This window comes from Oryza glaberrima, chromosome 5 (genome assembly GCF_000147395.1).
Source record: "Oryza glaberrima chromosome 5, OglaRS2, whole genome shotgun sequence".
Taxonomy (NCBI): domain Eukaryota; kingdom Viridiplantae; phylum Streptophyta; class Magnoliopsida; order Poales; family Poaceae; genus Oryza; species Oryza glaberrima.
In genome coordinates, this window is record NC_068330.1 from 22,534,465 (window position 1) to 22,551,889 (window position 17,425).

The 17,425-nt window shown below is 41.0% G+C and overlaps 5 protein-coding genes across 5 annotated transcripts; 2 read left to right on the forward strand and 3 right to left on the reverse strand.

Moving 5' to 3' along the window:
- Positions 1 to 433: 433 nt before the first annotated feature.
- Positions 434 to 4,887, reverse strand: LOC127774622 (gamma-glutamyl hydrolase 2-like). The gene is made up of 10 exons (XM_052300902.1): positions 4,497 to 4,887; positions 3,641 to 3,727; positions 3,366 to 3,455; positions 3,005 to 3,099; positions 2,710 to 2,770; positions 2,442 to 2,531; positions 2,113 to 2,175; positions 1,621 to 1,709; positions 879 to 971; positions 434 to 792 (listed from the first exon to the last, which is right to left on the reverse strand). The coding sequence occupies exons 1-10, from the start codon at positions 4,836 to 4,838 to the stop codon at positions 759 to 761; spliced, it is 1,044 nt and encodes a 347-aa protein (XP_052156862.1). The 5' UTR covers positions 4,839 to 4,887; the 3' UTR covers positions 434 to 758.
- Positions 4,888 to 5,943: 1,056 nt separating this feature from the next.
- On the reverse strand, positions 5,944 to 7,272 carry LOC127774816 (non-symbiotic hemoglobin 1-like). The gene is made up of 4 exons (XM_052301108.1): positions 7,152 to 7,272; positions 6,757 to 6,877; positions 6,548 to 6,664; positions 5,944 to 6,248 (listed from the first exon to the last, which is right to left on the reverse strand). Exons 1-4 carry the CDS (start codon positions 7,244 to 7,246, stop codon positions 6,111 to 6,113), a joined length of 471 nt encoding a protein of 156 aa, XP_052157068.1. The 5' UTR covers positions 7,247 to 7,272; the 3' UTR covers positions 5,944 to 6,110.
- Positions 7,273 to 10,140: 2,868 nt separating this feature from the next.
- Positions 10,141 to 12,714, forward strand: LOC127773964 (uncharacterized). The gene is made up of 2 exons (XM_052300214.1): positions 10,141 to 10,399; positions 12,384 to 12,714. The coding sequence occupies exons 1-2, from the start codon at positions 10,248 to 10,250 to the stop codon at positions 12,463 to 12,465; spliced, it is 234 nt and encodes a 77-aa protein (XP_052156174.1). The 5' UTR covers positions 10,141 to 10,247; the 3' UTR covers positions 12,466 to 12,714.
- A 536-nt stretch (positions 12,715 to 13,250) lies between these two features.
- On the forward strand, positions 13,251 to 14,487 carry LOC127773963 (cyclic phosphodiesterase-like). The gene is made up of 3 exons (XM_052300212.1): positions 13,251 to 13,675; positions 13,878 to 13,932; positions 14,023 to 14,487. Exons 1-3 carry the CDS (start codon positions 13,277 to 13,279, stop codon positions 14,226 to 14,228), a joined length of 660 nt encoding a protein of 219 aa, XP_052156172.1. The 5' UTR covers positions 13,251 to 13,276; the 3' UTR covers positions 14,229 to 14,487.
- A 108-nt stretch (positions 14,488 to 14,595) lies between these two features.
- Positions 14,596 to 16,724, reverse strand: LOC127773965 (protein HEADING DATE 3A-like). The gene is made up of 4 exons (XM_052300215.1): positions 16,311 to 16,724; positions 16,031 to 16,092; positions 15,840 to 15,880; positions 14,596 to 14,831 (listed from the first exon to the last, which is right to left on the reverse strand). The coding sequence occupies exons 1-4, from the start codon at positions 16,494 to 16,496 to the stop codon at positions 14,596 to 14,598; spliced, it is 525 nt and encodes a 174-aa protein (XP_052156175.1). The 5' UTR covers positions 16,497 to 16,724.
- Between the last annotated feature and the right edge of the window lie 701 nt (positions 16,725 to 17,425).

Sequence of the window (17,425 nt, forward strand, 5' to 3'; positions counted from 1 at the left end):
AGAGATACAATTTATACCCTTGATAAATCATCCAAAAACTAAAACAATTGAGATAACGTGGCTCTATGAGAGAAGAGAGAATTAGCATTAACTATACTAAGGGGATGAACTTCATAGATACTAGAAAAAATGCTCGTGCGTTGCAATGGGTAAAGTCTATTTTAATTTTATTATTGTTATATGGTTTAGTTTAGGTGAAAATATATTTTTTCTAAAAAATCATGAGCTACAATTAGGAGTATGATAATCTCATGTTAGCATGTAATTAGAACGCTTGTCAATGGTATTTCTTGAATTATCTCTTTTATAAAGAGATTTCTTATACGACTACTCTTGTATTTCGAAAAGCAAACGAACTTAAAACCCGACTCAAACACATATATGTATTTCCAAAAGCGAACGAATTTAAAAACCGACTCATACACGGATGACGTACCAAAGTACCAGCAACAACATCTTCAATTTTAACGGGCCTAATTGGGCATTAGTGTCCATATGAAAAGCGGGCTCAGTTGGGCCAACAACTATATTTGCTGTTTAATTTCCAAGGGTCCGAAACGAATAATGTGACCGCGGATCAAACAGCTGGGACCTCCTTCCAAAGCAGGGAGCGAAATCCGCTCTTGATTCGTCTGGTAAATTACAGCGGCAACGGCAATGCAGCACAATGGTAGACAATGGACACATATATACTCATACACAGTGAAGCACTCCATGTAGAATACAATAGCGAAGACTTTCAATGATCAGGTTGGCCATTAGGAGAAGATGTAGACCACGTCGAACGATTTCCTACATTGCATTTAAATGTGTTCATTTGATCAGAGGAATAATGAACGGATAGCAGACAGCGTAGCAGGAAGTGACAAGAGACTCACGATTTTTTCCCAATAAACGTAGGGCTGTAGTTGTAAATCAGGTTGTCCAACACCTTGTCTGCGGGAGGTCTGTTCTGGGACTTGCGGGCTTGGCTGTTTCAAGTCAGAGCGACAGGGTGAGAATGCGATGAACATGATTTACTGCAGTGGAATTGCAAATTTAGCACTTGCATATGGATAGCATGCACTGGAAGGAGCATGGTGCAACAGAAGCATTGCAATTTACTGGTATGTTTCAGGCTTGTTGCAACAGAAGCTATAAACAAGGAACGATTGAAATGACCTGGGATTATTTGGTCTGCAGCCAACCCATAAAGGGTGTGTGAGTGTGTCATGCACTCATGCTCATGCTGTACCTCAATCGGTTTTGGGTTTTGCTTCATAGCGAAAACTGTGGTTGCTTGTGGGGAGCATGGCTTACAATTGTTTTGAAATATAAAAACGCTGTGCACGAATGCTACAAACTGAACAGCTACTGTGATTACGCATAATCGGGAAGTGCCAGTAAAAGATTAAGATTATCATTAAAAGGTGAGATACTGACATGAAAGGTTAATGGCCCATCATCGTCTTAGATTTAATTCCATAGAATAATTTGGACATGTAATGTGCCACCAACGCAAGTATGTTTTCAACTTTTCATCACAGAATGATATGCATGACCAAAAATATCAAGGACAGTAGGATGCAGTCATGGAGTAATGCCAACTTAATGAATAAAGTGAGCGCCTTAATCACAGACCTGATAAAATAGTTGGCAAAATTTTGTGTCACTTGTACTGCCTCCTCGCTGTGTGGAATCATTTGTTTACCAAACTCAAAAATAGCTTTCTGCAGTATGCAAACAAACTTATCATGGTAAAAAGGCATCATTTACCCAAGTGCTGAGAATCAGATAAATTACAGAGGAGAACATTTATAAAAGGAAATATTGAGTAGCACATTAATGCATAATCTTTAGAAATGTTGTATATTTTGGAGATGGAACAAGTTAAAATATAAAACAGTGATTCAAAAATGCCATACACTTCAAGTTTAAAACAGAGTAAGACCCGAACTTGGTAGGTGGCTTCACTACTCTGGGTACCCACCATTCCAGCACAAGAGACTAAAAATAGTTCCACAAATGTCAAATAGTGATAAGTATGATTGCAAAATGGGCTTATCCTGTCAACTGGGTAGCAGATAAATATTCAAACTTCAAGCATAACGAGTAGCACTATGGTCAGCATACCTCAGGATGCCACTGAGTGCATGTGATAGGATATTTGTTTGCTTGCACGGTTGAGACATAGACCTGATTTTCCAAATGAAAGGAAATTAGTTTGTTGTACCTTAAAGGAACTGGTGATCCTTCAACGAGATCAGAACACTGGAGATTTAGATGACAGTTGTCCTTTTATACCACTTAACACCACCACAGAATCAGATTAGATAAATACAGACTATTTAAGTGGCAGGATAAGGAAAGAAAAGATAACTATAAATTTACTTGAGAGACAAAAGGACCTTTAATATATTCTTCATGCAGGAGATAAAATAAAAAACGACTACATTTTGTACCTCGCCATTTTCATCAGGTGAGGTTGTCAGAATCTTGAAGAAACTTGATAAGGCAACATTCTCTCGCAATGTCTTGGGTGATATACCATACTTTGACCAGTTGAGAAAATAAACCATGTTAGGAAAATTAACAAACTAGAGAGTAAGGATGATTATTCTACATAGAAAGAGTTATTCTGAATAACCACCCATGATATATATCATGTTTAAGTTTTCACAGGGAGCTGATTTAAAAAAAATTGAAAATAGAATGCAGGATTTTACTCACTTTGTGGTTTTGCATCACAAGACAACTGGTGCTTAGTTTCTTGATGAGATCAGGATCAAATCTGTGAATTTAGATAATGTTCAGTACTTAATTCCACTATTATAATTACAGATTAGCCAAAGCAATAACATGGACAGAGAACACCAAAATGGCCTATATATATTATACTCAGTTGCAATTTATCTTGTGAAAAAGAAATTACTAACCTATATAAGATGGGACAAAATAAAGTATGAAATCTCCAAGTGCCCATCAAAAAATAACAAGAAAGGTTGCATTAGCATTCAATACATACCTTTCAAATACTGATCCCTCAAGTGAAGAGTAATTGGGAAATTGAAGAGTAGATGCTTGATTTGTGGCACTGAATGACTCCAAGATATTATTGTCCTAATGTCATAGCAATAAGAAATATTATTTGCTGGTTATTGGCAAAAAAGCGGGATGAGAAACAAGTATACTTGGCCTCTTCAGGAAAATAATACTGTAGTCATTGATTCACTTCTCTACACAAGGCATTAGAAAAGATTCTTTCTGTAACATCTAACTGACCATTTCCTCAACAAGACATCTATTTAACCTAGTAAGGCTATAAACAATCCAGAGTCCCCTCGCCCCCTCTTTGTTGTGCAGAGTCCGAAAAGGAGTGAAATTACCTTGCTGACAATCATGCTTACAAGCTCAAAACCAAGACACTGTGCAAAAAGTGGAAATGGAATCCCTGCATCATTCTTGTCCAAGACATACTAAAAGAGAACAAAACAACGAAAACTACAATTAGTCCTTCCATTATGTGTGGGTTAGGATAAATAAGGTAGATGTAATGAAGTTGTGTTGCGGCACTCAGATGGGATATGTTATAGTACAAATAACAAGAATAGAAGAGAAGAATGCATCAGCTATGAATCAGAACGTGATGCTCAAAAGGTACCTGAAACACTTTCTTTATGGTCTCAAAATATGGGCCACTCTTCACCGAACCACCAGTAAACAGAACGCCGTTAACCAAACTCAGTTTCTGTTGTAGAAAATGCACAAGCAAAACCATGAGGAAGTTATTTCATGAAAAAAGAAAACATAAGTAGCATGTAAGCAGGGCCACCAAGTACTTCACAATTGGCCTATTTCAGGAGATGATGTGTTTGCAAAAGATAAGCAAAGATGTATGGTAACCTAAAACATGACAGGCCAACTATTCCAGACAGATCTGAAGTACCCAAATGATTCCAAAGGTTCGTCCTAAATAATTGGCATAACCAAGTATTTAAACAATTCAGCTAAATTCACATTTGATATTGACAGTTCAGGCATCCACATATCAATCCATGCTCAATGAGGTTTCCAACCAACTACGACCTGATAGGCTGAAGAAAAACCACAAGAAACTAAAAAACAATCCGGCTGGTTCAGCATCCAGCTCAACACAAGGAGCGAGACTAATGATAGTGAGCAGTCAGATAGCATTTTACGAGACACAAGCCTTAAGAGTTTTGCCTCCTCGACAATTTGGAATAATCTATGGAATGGTATAAAATAATTAACACTGATAAACTTAAAATATACTTTGGCAGTTGCTTAGAGAGGATCACTACACCTGTTTGTTTCCCATTTGAATGGATTAGCACCAATTCTCCAAAACGCAGGGGAATGCAATGTAGTGGCGAACATATCACGAAGAATTTTCTAGACAATGACGAATTGACGAACATAGCACGACTCCACGCGCACACATTTGGAAGCGGAACGAAGAACGGGAGAAAGGGGGGAAGGGAGGGAGTCTCACGGACCTCGAGGAGGCGCTCCTCGGGCTCGTTGTAGATGAGCGGGACGACGCGCGCCCCGGCGGACTCGACGAACTTGACGTAGGAGGCGGCGATGTAGGAGGCGGCCGTGCCGTTGCTGACCCTCCCGCCCGCGCCGTCCCCCGGGTGCGACACGATGCCGATCACCGGCCGGTCGTACGCCGCGGGGTCCGTCGGCGCCGCGCACGCCCTCCCCCTCGGCAGCCGGATGACCCCCTCCGCCGCCGCCGCCGAGCGGGGGAGCACGGCGGCGACCGCGAGGAGGAGGAGCAGGCGATGGGGAGGAGGAGAACCCATCGCTGCTGCTCCCGTGCGTGACGAGTGCATCTCACGCGACGCGAGATGTGAGGAGGAAGGAGAAAGTTGTTGATGGCAAAGTGAGACGAGATAATTATCTGAGATATGCAAATGACGCATCGGTTTGAGATTATACCTTTTTAATTCGTGAATCGTGACCAGCGTGTAGTAATCAATTGGAGATAGGGACATGCCAATTATTTGATCTCGGTCCGTTTCAAAATAAATTCATCTTACTCCTCCTGTTTGTTCATAAGTAGATTTATTTTTTATAATCACTGTATGAAAGTGTGTAGAAGTAAGAAATAAATATATCAATAATAGATAAATAATTGTATTGGGATTTGAGAATCTGATCATTTTTTGTTTGTATTTATGTGTTGGATGGGTGAAAAATAATTTTTTTAATGATGGAGGGTGTAGACATAAAAGAACTGATGAAGAAAACGATAAGTAAATCAAGGAAAATAACAAGCATGTACAAAATCTGTTGTCGTGGACTTATGGTAGAGGATTTTTTTTTCATTTTTTGGAGCGTTTTAATTTTAAATTTTAAAAATAAACCATTTCAAAATTCATTTCTAAAATTCGAACCTTTTATGCCAACCCACCTAACGCGGCAAAACAATACTAACACGCCACCTACGGTGGTCGTGACAGTTTTATCCTGTTACACTAGCGAAAGCGACATGACCAAATAACAATGTCACGCCAACGAGGGTAATGTGGCCAAATAACACTGTCATGCCAACGAGACCGGCGTGACAATATTATTTTGCTACGTTAGTTTGGTTTGCGTGACCAAAAGATTCACATCTTAAAAATAAGTTTTAGAAGAATTTATTTTTAATATTAAAATTAAAAGGTTCACAAAATTTTAAAAAATTCAGGAGGATCCTACGCAACTGTCCCACGACATGATAATTGATATGTGGGATCTACCATCCACGGTCCCATATGTTAGTGAACTTATTTCTCTCTAGTTTTGGTTGGAGGATCTTGTTCAGGTTCCGAAGGGAAAAAGTTCACAAGAGATCTACTATATGTTCTTCTTTATTCATTTTTCTCCAAAACTTTTCAAATTTCCTCCATTTTAAAGGAGGCGTCAGTCCTGAAGCAGTAAGTTCTGAAGGTGCAACGGTGTACTAGCAGATATTTCATTCGTCCAGGATGATTGACAAAACAAAGTTAATTACACAGATGCAGAGGTAATTGCACAGCAAGGACAGTTCAGTTATGCAAACTAGACCCTTATTAGGCAAGGTTTAGCGAGGCAGACAGACACACATAATAGCAACTGAATTAGGCAGCCTTCTTCATCTCCTCCTTGATGGCAGCAGCCAGCTGATCGTACGCCTCCTCCCACGCCCCCTTCATCTCCGGCGACCACATCTCCGGCACCGCGTCCTTGATGGTGTCCAGCAACGCCGTCTTCACCACCTGCATTTTTGTTCCCCCATATCTGCAGCATAAGTTCATCGCAATGTACTTCATGAAATTAACCTATGCAATCTACCGGCCCAATCGCTTGGCTTTTTTAAAGGAATAAACCAAACGGCATATTTGCAAACTAAAAATAATTTGTAAAGAAAACTTTTATATACGTATTCTTAACGATTTAAAAGCAAAAGCTGAAAAATAAATTTCGACGAGAAAACCCTAAAATCAACTCCAAATTTAATATTGAAAATTCAAATTTTGGCTACTATGCGAATCTTGATATATAGTTTCTGGTGTACCTCGAAGTGCGCGTCGGCGACGCCGGCTTTGACGTGCGTTGCGCCCAGCCTCCTCAGTGTCGCCTCCCTCACCTTCACGTCACCCGTCTTCCTCAGCTGTGTCGCCGACTCGCATGCCTGAAGCCGGAGCATTGCATTGCAGCCATGGTTATAGTGAGATGAGGATATGCAGAGAGTGGAAATGGGAGAGAGTGTGTGTTTTTGCTTGCCATGACGAAGACGGTGACGGCATGGGCCTTGAGCTTCGGGTGGCTCTCGAGGGGCACGTCGTCGCCGGAGTCACGCAGGAACGAGAACATCTGCTTCGCCGCCGGCGCGATCTCGAAGATCCTGACAATGGAGAGAGAGAGAGAGAGAGAGAGAGAGAGAGAGAGAGAGAGAAAGAAAATGCAGGTTCAGATACTTCAGAAATGCGATGCAATGCAACTCTGTTCATGGCGTCTCACAATCACGACGTAAATGGGTACAGACATGGACGATTATCATATTGGTGCATTGCATATAGTGATTAAGAACACGTAATTAACAGGTAGCGATACTGACAGAAGTTGAACCCATGGAGTCAGCTGAATCATCCTGACCGATAGTGAAGATGGAAGTTCACCTGAGGAAGAACTTGAGAGCAATGGATTCCGAGTCCTTCTTCATCGATTGCCATGAGCGAAGGACAAGCTCTTCCTGCGTCTCGCTGAACCCCATTTCTCGATCAATGTGTTCCTTTTTGTTAATTTGGTGTGATCATCTACATTGGGATGCATTTGGTTTAGTTTATATAGGCAGCTAGCAGGGTGGCTGTCCAGCGTGTGAAGAAGCTTAGAACCTCATTTTGATTATTTTTAATTTGCTGTGGCTCTTTGAACGCGTGTGCAGGCAAGAGAGACATCTGATCTGGAAAAACTAAGCTATCTGGATGATTCTCTCGATACATTGGGGCGCCCCTAATGCGCGACTGCGCGATCAGTCGCGCGGTCGCACGGGCGCGCGACCACTAGATCCACTACTACTACAACTCATACACTACTACTGCTACTACTACATGTATATATATGTATATACTATGTATACATACATATAAACTTTATATTATTATGTACATACGTATAAATTTTGTATTAATAATATAAATTTTATGTATATATATACAAAGTATATACATACGTGTATATATAATTTTTATGTGTACCAAAAATTGATGTATACAAAATATACACATATACAAACTTTATATACACGTGTATAAACTTTGCATACGCGTATACAAACTTTACATACGCGTATATAAACTTTGCATACGTGTATACAAACTTTGTATACGTACATATTAAAAACGGAGAGAAAAAAATATGAACACAAAGTTTGTATACGTATGAATACAAACTTGATATACACACGAATACAAACTTTGTAACACGTACATCTTAAAAAAGGGGGGGAACAAAAACAGAAGAGAAACGAAAAAAACAAAAAAAACGGAAGAGAAACGAAAAAAAGCAGAAAAACAGAAGAGGAAGAAAAAAAAAACAGAAAAATCGCTCCTCAGTCACGGCGCGCCGTGGGCCACCCTCTCCGCGCGCGACACGTGTCCAGTCGCGCGGGGGAGACCGCACGCGACTAGCCGCCCATTAGCTTTTTGGGCTGAGGATGCCTTGGAAGATCGCATCAGGTTGTCTTTCTTTCTTTCTTTCTTTCTTAAGTTCTTTATTTATATTGCAAGATCATTACGTAGTATTCCATGCTACATGATGAACGCATATGCATGGTGGCCCATATATATGACCGTATCTCACTGCCTGACTGATGGAACTTTGACAGCTTCTAGTACAGATCAATCAGTGTTAAACTCCGTCCCATACTCGCATTCCCATATATTTGCCCGTGTTCTGTATGCTAATAGTATATTGGAATGATTCAGGATTTATTCTGTGGAATAATTCATGATTTCTGACTTACTGTTACCAGTAAGACAATGGTAATTGCCAAGTTCTTCTGCTATGATGCATCCATTGAACTACCAATCAGAGATGTACTTAATAGGGCAATGACAACGGGCGTGTGGTTTCAATTTTGAGGTCTCATGTTTAATTCTTAACACGCTCACAAATTTATTCTTAAAAATTGTTTGGAGGGATTGTCTCTCCCTCCAAATCTTGTTTTTTTTTTAACTACCAATCAAGGAATCAACACAAGAAGCTATGTTCACAATTTCTTCTTAAAATTTATTTGGAGGGACATCTCTTTTTCCAAATCTCGTTTTTTTTTGTTTGGTGAACTACCAATCAAGGAATCAACACAAGAAGCTAAAAACAAAACTCACCAGTAGCTATAGTATATGCACTATGCAAGCCATATCGATTTTTTTTTTTGAAAGAAAGAACTGTAAGTATCAATTTATTATTTTTTTTGCCAAAACTCATCAGATCAATACATGATTTTGTCAGCAACAACCTGAGGAAGAACTTGAGCGCGATGTCGGCCGCGGGCTCCCCCTTCATGGCATTCCACGCGCTCAGCACGAGCTTCTCTTGCTCCTCGCTGAAGGTGGCAGCCGCAGCCGCAGGAGGATCCTCCTCCACGACCACGGCCGCAGGCGCGGCGGCGGTCATGCTCGCCGCCGGTGCATCGCTGCTGCTGCCGCTGCTCATCTCGTCCTCCTCTCCGACAAGGAAGGCAGCAGAGAGCAACCTATCGACGTCTCGAAAGGCCAGGATAGTGGGCACTGCGACTCTGCGAGTGTTGCATTGTATCCAGCAGAGAGAGGTTTGATCACCTCATCACCTCACCAGGTAGCAAAAGGCCAAGATTTCGCTGGATTGACGTCCGGATCCATGGATGGCTCACGATCAAAGGGATACGGCTGCCGTTATCGGCAAAGGGCAGAGAATATCTGCAAGTACAGACAGGCAACACCGACAGCAGAAGCATGCAACCGAGCCTTCTCCTCGAAACTTTCTGAGTAAATTTCACAAAACTATGTATACTTGTACCAATCATAAAACTAGCAAGACCGTGTATCATATGGTTTTGTGATAATTTGATAAAAATATCTGTATTTTTGCAAAATTTACTACAGCATTTTCCCTTCAGTTTCACTGGATCTTACTTGCACGAAATCTTTAAAAATCGATGGTGGATGTCTTATTTTTTTTTCTTAGAACTTCTAGGACTTATTTAATTTATTAAGTGTCATGTAGCAATTTAGGAGCGTTTTTAGGATCTCCATGTGCCGGTTCAAGAGCGTTTTATAGAAAGTTTAATGGATTTTTAGTATATAATAGATCTTTGTATCCTTCGGTTTCACTTATTCTCACTTGCATGAAATCAATTTACATAAAATTTCACATTGTTGACGCTATAATCAAATCCAAATCATTCAATTTTTTAATTTCCCTTTTTCTTTTGAACATCAATTTGCCCATTTTATGTCTGTCAATTTGTCCATTTTTTTTTGTTTGAGATAGGAAGAGCAGAAGCTAATTTGGAGCAGAGGAGAGGAATGGGCCGCCCAGCCCGGCAACCAATTTAAGCCTGCAACACCGAGGCCCATAAGGCCCAGGTCCATATGCCCTCGCTCTCAGCACACGAGGCCTCCGATAGCGCGCCGCTGTGTCCGAATCGCGGATCGGATTTGGGCTTCCGTTGCCGGCGGCGCTAGGGTTTTGGAGAGGAGGCGAGGCGATCGGAGGCGGGGGATCGGAGAGCGATGGCGCTGACCAACTTCATCCTGACGGTGGTGGGCGTGGGCACGGCGGTGCTGCTGCTGCGGAGCGACGTGAAGCAGTCGGCGTCCATCTTCCGCCGCAACGTCCGCCACATCCGCAACTGGCTCGAGGAGGAGTCCGCCGCCGCCGCCAAGTACGGCCATTTACCTCCGCCTCCTCCCAGCTTTGTCTGCTCTCGCCTCTAACTACATGTCTTAGCTCATGATCTCCAGCCTCCTTTTGCTAACTGCGCGTCTAATTTGATGCCCAAGTTCGACTGTATTTGAATTGCTGATGGCTGATTTTTTATTTTTGTAGTTAACGAAATTGCTAAAGTAGAGTTAGTAAATTCTAGTGCAATCATGTTGAGGTAATTCCAGTGAACTAGAGGGATCGGACTTGATAATTAGTACTCTTTTCCAGTTTCCGCTTCCTATGAATCCCCAATCCAGTTGATAGTTAGTACTCTTTTCCAGTTTGCGCTTCCTATGAATCCTCAATCCGGTGACATGTGTGGTACGCAGCCGCCACCAAGTACGGCTGTTTAACTCTGTCTCCTCCTAGCTTATCTGCTCTCGCCGCTAACTATCTGTCGTAGCTCATGATCTCCCGTGCCCTTTTGCTAAGGGTGCGGCTAATTTGATACCCAGGTTCGACTGTATTTGAATTCTTGCTGGCCCTTTTTTTTGTAGTTATGCAAATTGCTGAAGTAGAGTTAGTAGAGTTCTAGTCCAATCCTGTTGAGGTAATTCCAATGAACTAGAGGGATCAAACTTGATAATTAGTACTCCTTTCTAGTTTGTGCTTCCTATGAATCCCCAATCCAGTACATGTGTGGTCATCTGCGGTAGCATATTGTGTATGGATAACATGGAATCGAATGAGAATCAACCTGCCTGTCTAAAGAAGTATCATGAGGTGCCAATGCCGCGCAAGAAGTGATATGTTCTGATTTCCTATACAGTATGTAGAATCTTGTTATGTGGTTGTCAAGTGACGGGCTGCTTATTCTACATGCTCAATTGTCAACTCTGTGGCTACAATCAATTTCTGCACCAGTGGATAAGACCTCTACTTATGCTGCACATTTCTCTTGTAGATTGAATGTCCTAGATTCACAGCTGTAAGGTTCTTAACTCGACATGTCGACATCTTGGCTTGCAATTTGTATCTCTCTATGTCACACTGTAAAGTTGTGGGCTCTTTCACTCCATGTTTTTTCCATGTTCCACATTTCGTCAATCATACCTGTTGGAGCTAAAATACCAGCACATGGGGTTAACTCATAATTCTTATTTTCAACTTAGTAAACTTTCACAGTTTTATACTTTGTCTTTTAGATGCTAATCTATTTTCTGTTTCAAGTTCCTTTGTGAAGAGTGGATAGCTCACTAGCTTTTTTTTTTCTTTCACACGGTTCTACCCATTGGAGTGTTTTGTTATATCATTTATGGCTTTGTCAAGGGTGCATAAATTGCTTTGTGGCTTTACTGTATATTTGGTTAGTTACGATGGATTCTAGATCAACTAATCAACTTCATCCAAGCTAGCCAGATTTTGATTTCGTGTGTTGCCATATGCTCCTCAACTTTTGGATATTATAAGACCATGTCATTGTTGATAATGCCAACAGTAGTTGAGTAGCCCATTAACTTCATGTCTTGGTCTTTTTAGCTCTTATCTGTTTTTTTATAATGCTATTGGGTTTGGGTATTTCCTACCTTCCTGGCATAAAGGCTTAACTGACTGATTTCTCTTGTAGCATTTTATATATATCATTGCTGAAATCAGATTTTGCTCTTTGAATATGAGAAGAAATCAGTTTACTAAGCTTATGTGCTAGAGTCTGGTTAAAATAGAAAAGCTTATGTGCTAGAGTCTGGTTAAAATAGAAAAGCTTATGTGCTAGGGTAACATTAGCAGCAGTTGGGATCTGCAACTCTTCCATGGTTCCATGTGTGCACTATCTCATAATGGTGTTCAGGCATTTGTGGGTTTGACTTTGTGATGCATTTTGTTTAGCCATTACATTTTTATCGACACGTTATTTTGGGCTTCGTTGAAAAGCTCTGGTAAATGTAAGTCAATGCAACACATCTGATCTCCGCCTTCTGCTGTATCTTCTTTCATTTCTGCAGATCTGCTGAGCGGGCTGCACCTAAGGAGCTGGAGTCCCAGGCTGCAAAGAAAGATGTTACCCCCAAAGATGATAAGCATTAGATGATAGTATTTCACTTTATGTTCTTGCATAATGTAGTGTTGATGTGGGAGCTAGAATTCCGAGGTAGCACTTGTGAAAAATTTTTAGTAGGATATTCAATCTTGATGAGAATTTTACTCAATAAACTAGGACAAATGGGTAGCTAAATGCATGTGATTTGTACTTGTTTATTAAGGCTTTGGACATGAAATATATCACATATGGAGGGGCTACTGACTACTGAGTACAGTTTTGAACAACTGAGAGCATTTCATATTTCTGCTTGTTATCATATTTATCCGATGAGATCAATCGACAAGTCAGTAACCAAAAGTGACTTGTCTATCCATGTTTTGCTGGCACCATTTACCTGGTGATTTTTGTCATTTTTTATGTAAATTTAGCTACAAGTTGCCATGTGTGCTTATCAAAACATGAATGTGCCTACTTGTTTTTATTACGACTAGATTTGACGTTGTTGAGTCATATCACGTGTGGTTAGTCCTAATCTCTAAAATTATACTGTACTACATTGTTGCTTAGTGTACTAACTCTAGGTTTAGATTAGTCCTAATTTCTAACATTATATTGTTGCTTAGTGTACTAACTCTAGATTTAGATCTAGACTGCGCTGGTTCTTAGTCAAATTCTAAACTTATTATCGACGGCGGCACATAAAAATTCGTAATTACAGTACGAGTTTAGTACTAGTCACTGAATGTGGGCCCTCGTATCCGTGTCTCGAGCTGGGCCCCACCTGTCAGTGTCTCATCCTAGGATGCAACTCAGGAGGCGAGGCGTCCCATTAATCCGTTCATCTCCCGCGACGCGATGCTTCTCGTCGGCAAAAGCATATTCCCCCCCAGCTTCCTCTCTCCGGCGCCGCTCGCCGCTCGCCGCCTCCGACTCACCGGCACGACCACGCGGCTCCACATGGACGCCGGCGACCAGTCGCCGGAGGAGGTGTACTCCGTGTGGGCGCTCCCGCCCGAGCCCGTCCGCGCGCGGCTCCGCGGCGTCATGGCCGGCCTCCGCGCCGCGCACGGCGGGCCGGCGTTCGAGCCGCACGCCACCGTCGTCGGGGCCATCCGCCTCCGCCGATCCGCCGCCGTCGAGGCGCTCCGCGCCGCCGCCGCCGGCGTCCGGCCCTACACCGCCCGTGTGGTCGGCGTCGCCCGCGGCGACTTCTTCTACCAGTGCGTCTACCTCCTCCTCGAGCCCACCCCCGAGGTACCCCTACTACCCACTAGGCAGCCTTCCCCTTCTCCTCCTAAGCTTTTTCCTAGTTTTAGGAGTGCGACTCGAGAGCTTAATGGATTCAGAGGTGTGATCGATCATGTCGGTGCCATCGTTTAGTTTCGAACATTTTTGTTGGCGTAGCTCGGATCAAATGTCTGTACAGTGTGCATCATATTATCTGAATTTTTCTCAGGTGGTGGAAGCGAGCGATCATTGCTGTGGCCACTTTGGGTACGAGAGATCAACCCGTAAGTTAGCATCTAGCAGAAAATTTTTTTTGTCTACTAAAGTTCTCAGGTTGGTGATGGATTGATGATTCATGATCTGCTTCATTGCAGCATATATGCCACACGTCAGCCTCTTATATGGAGACCTGACAGATGAGGAGAAGGAGGTAGCAAGGAAGAAGGTAGAGGAGATAGACAAGGAGATTTGTGGATTGCAGTTTGAGATCTCCGAGCTTGCGCTGTATATGACGGATACCGAGGACAAAAGCTTGGAGTCATGGGAATTGGTGGAGATCTGCCACCTTGAGAGGAAGTGATTAATCTCCTCCCGTTGGTGCTTCTGCCATAAGTTAAGTTTGAGGTGAGTTTGTTCAATAATAAAGCTTGTCCAAATGCAAAGCGATGCCTAAAATTTAAGTTTGAGTTATTCCTACTGTAAAAGTTACATATATACATATATATCTTGGGTTCTTCCCAGATAATATTTGTCTTATTAATTATCTGTTGTACTGATAACTGAGTTATGTCATAAACAAGCTCTGATCAACTCTTAATGTGTATGCCACATTATCATCACATTTAGAGATGCACTCTAAATATATAGTGCTGCATATAGAGATAGTACAGTGCGTTCTGTATATATAAGCACATAATTTGTGATGGCTATATTTGCTAGTACTTCTCTTAAGGGCCTTCAGGCGCAAACCTTCTTCCACCCCATCCTGCCTCCCTTTGACAGTTGAAGTATGTGGCAGCCACGATGTTGAGGTGGTGTTGGCGTGCAAAAATTCTGCAGTTGAAGTTATGTCGTTTTTCCGGTGCAAAGACTGTCCGCCTGCCAAGTTGGCGGAACAGCACAAATACCATCCGATGGATGCCTGATCTTGGCTCTGGCTTCTCATATAATATTAACTCTTCGCCTGCAGGGTCATTCGGGCACTTTGGATTTATGAAGTTCTCGACTATAAGCATAAGACAGTTTATTCTCTTCAAATGTAGGTTGACTCATCCATATTTCCATATATGGTGCAGTTGCCTCTTTTGATATAGACAAATACAGCTCTTATAGATATAGAAATATGTGTTTAAGCCATAGGAGCAAATTTTTGTTCCAATATATAGGGCAACCTTTTACTCCAGTGTATGGTAGTTAGAAGCAAAATCGCATATTACAAATACAAAAATCCTCTAAATACCACAAATAAAATGAAACCACTTGGCATGTGAGAGAAGTAAATGCGGTAGCATGACACTATTGTAAGTGTTTGAGTAGCTTATTTTACAACTCCGATAAAAAGCATACAAGAGTAATCTGTTGAGATTTTCCTGAAGTTAAATGGTACCAGACTTTGCATAAAATTATAATGATTTTTTACTGATGCACTCACTGCAAGTAAAAAGTGTGCAACTCGAGTAAAACTTTATGTTCCGTGTAGCGAAATACAAATCCTTAGGCATTCCAATATATTATAAGCCCCCATTCTATGTATTGTTGGTCATCAAAGAATGACCCGTTGTAAAATTCTTTCTGATATATTTAGCTTCATTAACATGGATACTTGCCACTATAAACTTTTATCAGATTCTGAGCTCTGTACCATTAAGAGGAACTGTTTTTAAAACAGTTTAAATGCACCTAGTATCTTTGTTACTCATTTAAACAAAATTAAGGCCTTGTTATGTGATTGTGATCTATAATTAGTGGCCCCTAGTTTGTCTTTGAGGGAATCAAGCTTGTTATAAAAGTTGTATATGCATTAGTGTCACCTGACAGCTTGTGTAACATTCAGTTTTTATTCCTTGATATCCTAGTATGATTTAGTGGTAATAACATGTTTGAGCCTTTGTGGAACATAACCTGCACAGTGACAAAATTAACTAAAAAAGAAAACCACATCAAACATCCCTTTGCTATAAACACATCATACCAAAGCTGATGGAAGTTGTTTCAGGGATATCTGTTACCATCCTACAAAAAGTACAGTTGCATCATAAATAACGAGAGCAGACTAAAAATATATGTATATATATATATCAAAAGTCAAATGCATGGGTCAAAAAAAGAATGGTGTAATTTGCCATAATTGGTCATAGCTGCAATATGTTGTGATTGGTTTACCAGTGCAAGTACTCCCTCAGCGATGGGTCACTTGGGCTTGGGGCATCTGGATCCACCAATACCTTTTTTAGGTGAAGGTAAACGGGTTGTCATGCAGGTAGGTTGTATTTTGCTAGTAAGTATTCTTCATAAAACTTAATAGAATAGACTAGAAATTTCTCCCAAAAGAGCTTTTAAAAAATCCTACCAATAGAGATTGTAATATTAGTTATAAAAGAAACAATAGGATTGACATATATTGTTCCCTTTGATAGCTATATCTTAAAACCACCTAGCTTACCAGTGTGTAGGAAACCCTCATGTCATTGCCACCAACATCAACCTGTGGCTTGCTTACAACTGCAGATGGTTTAAGCGCTGCTCCTGCCAGAAGTAGCCTGCTGTTGTAGGTTACTCTGAGTGAAATGGTTGAAATAAATGGATCCAACACATCCGGTATGATCTGAGATAGGTACAAAGGATCCATTGATCTGTAGGGCTAGCTAGCGCACTATGAGTCGGGGTAACTAGTATCCAAGCATGAACTATTTATATGGTGAATGATGAGGGTTGTCTTATACATTCACCTTTCAAAAGTTAGACATCATGTGATGCGTCACCCATACGAAACTGTTTCTTTGAATTGGTATTCATATTTGTTGATTAGATTATGGGACCTATGGATTAGTCATGCATCAGATTTCTTTGACCTCTAAGGTTGAGCTACCCTGCCCATCAGAGATTGGTAGCATAGTTTGTGTCTACTGGAGCAAGCTTTAGTGGTTAGCACAAACAGCTGTTCTTTTGGTCATATCCTCTCATTGCAGACGACAAAGATCATGCTTCATAACTTAATTGTATACTTGTGTTGAACATTGGGGTGTACTTAATGTGTTCTGATTCTCACTGCAACACCGTATCTGAGCAGTAGACATCTAGGAATATTTTTTGCCTTGCCTTTCTTGCATCTAATGCATTTGTAGAAAGTGTCTGTTTATCCTTTTGCGAACACCAAGGAACTTAAATAGCTTATTTACTTAAGTTATTTTAGGGGTTACACAATGGTACTTTTTTTAATAGGCACAATGGTACTTTAGGAGCAAGACAAATGTATAGCAAGTTTGTTGCGGCTCATGTGCGATGAGCTTGTGCTGTAACATTTATTTACAAGGTGGATTGTTTCTATTATTTGGACCTGTGAAATATCATATGACAATTTATTTTGGAACATGGACATCATTCTTTTGTTATTGTCAAAAAAGTGAGATCGCTGTGTGCATGTTCCCAAGGCTCAAAGTTAGTTTATGTGTTATGTTGCTTGATCGCTGTCATATTTTGGCACCATCTTGTTTCTATTTCATGTTTCTTTTTCTTCAGTATGCAAATGGCATTCTTCAATATGTACTCTAACATCAC

Bases quoted from the DNA above. Each gene is read 5' to 3' on its own strand.
- LOC127774622 (XM_052300902.1), bottom strand. From the start codon at position 4,838: ATGCACTCGTCACGCACGGGAGCAGCAGCGATGGGTTCTCCTCCTCCC. The intron at 3,100-3,365 runs GTAATTTCACTC...CTATGACATTAG, and splicing joins TAAGCATGATTGTCAGCAAG to GACAATAATATCTTGGAGTC. The intron at 793-878 runs GTGAGTCTCTTG...AATGCAATGTAG, and splicing joins ACGTTTATTGGGAAAAAATC to GAAATCGTTCGACGTGGTCT.
- LOC127774816 (XM_052301108.1), bottom strand. From the start codon at position 7,246: ATGGGGTTCAGCGAGACGCAGGAAGAGCTTGTCCTTCGCTCATGGCAA. The intron at 6,878-7,151 runs GTGAACTTCCAT...CTCCATTGTCAG, and splicing joins GCTCTCAAGTTCTTCCTCAG to GATCTTCGAGATCGCGCCGG. The intron at 6,249-6,547 runs GTACACCAGAAA...ACAAAAATGCAG, and splicing joins TCGCCGACGCGCACTTCGAG to GTGGTGAAGACGGCGTTGCT.
- LOC127773964 (XM_052300214.1), top strand. From the start codon at position 10,248: ATGGCGCTGACCAACTTCATCCTGACGGTGGTGGGCGTGGGCACGGCG. The intron at 10,400-12,383 runs GTACGGCCATTT...TCATTTCTGCAG, and splicing joins GAGTCCGCCGCCGCCGCCAA to ATCTGCTGAGCGGGCTGCAC.
- LOC127773963 (XM_052300212.1), top strand. From the start codon at position 13,277: ATGCTTCTCGTCGGCAAAAGCATATTCCCCCCCAGCTTCCTCTCTCCG. The intron at 13,676-13,877 runs GTACCCCTACTA...AATTTTTCTCAG, and splicing joins TCCTCGAGCCCACCCCCGAG to GTGGTGGAAGCGAGCGATCA. The intron at 13,933-14,022 runs GTAAGTTAGCAT...GCTTCATTGCAG, and splicing joins TGGGTACGAGAGATCAACCC to CATATATGCCACACGTCAGC.
- LOC127773965 (XM_052300215.1), bottom strand. From the start codon at position 16,496: ATGGATCCTTTGTACCTATCTCAGATCATACCGGATGTGTTGGATCCA. The intron at 16,093-16,310 runs GTAAGCTAGGTG...CACCTAAAAAAG, and splicing joins TGAGGGTTTCCTACACACTG to GTATTGGTGGATCCAGATGC. The intron at 15,881-16,030 runs GTAAACCAATCA...TACTTTTTGTAG, and splicing joins CTGAGGGAGTACTTGCACTG to GATGGTAACAGATATCCCTG.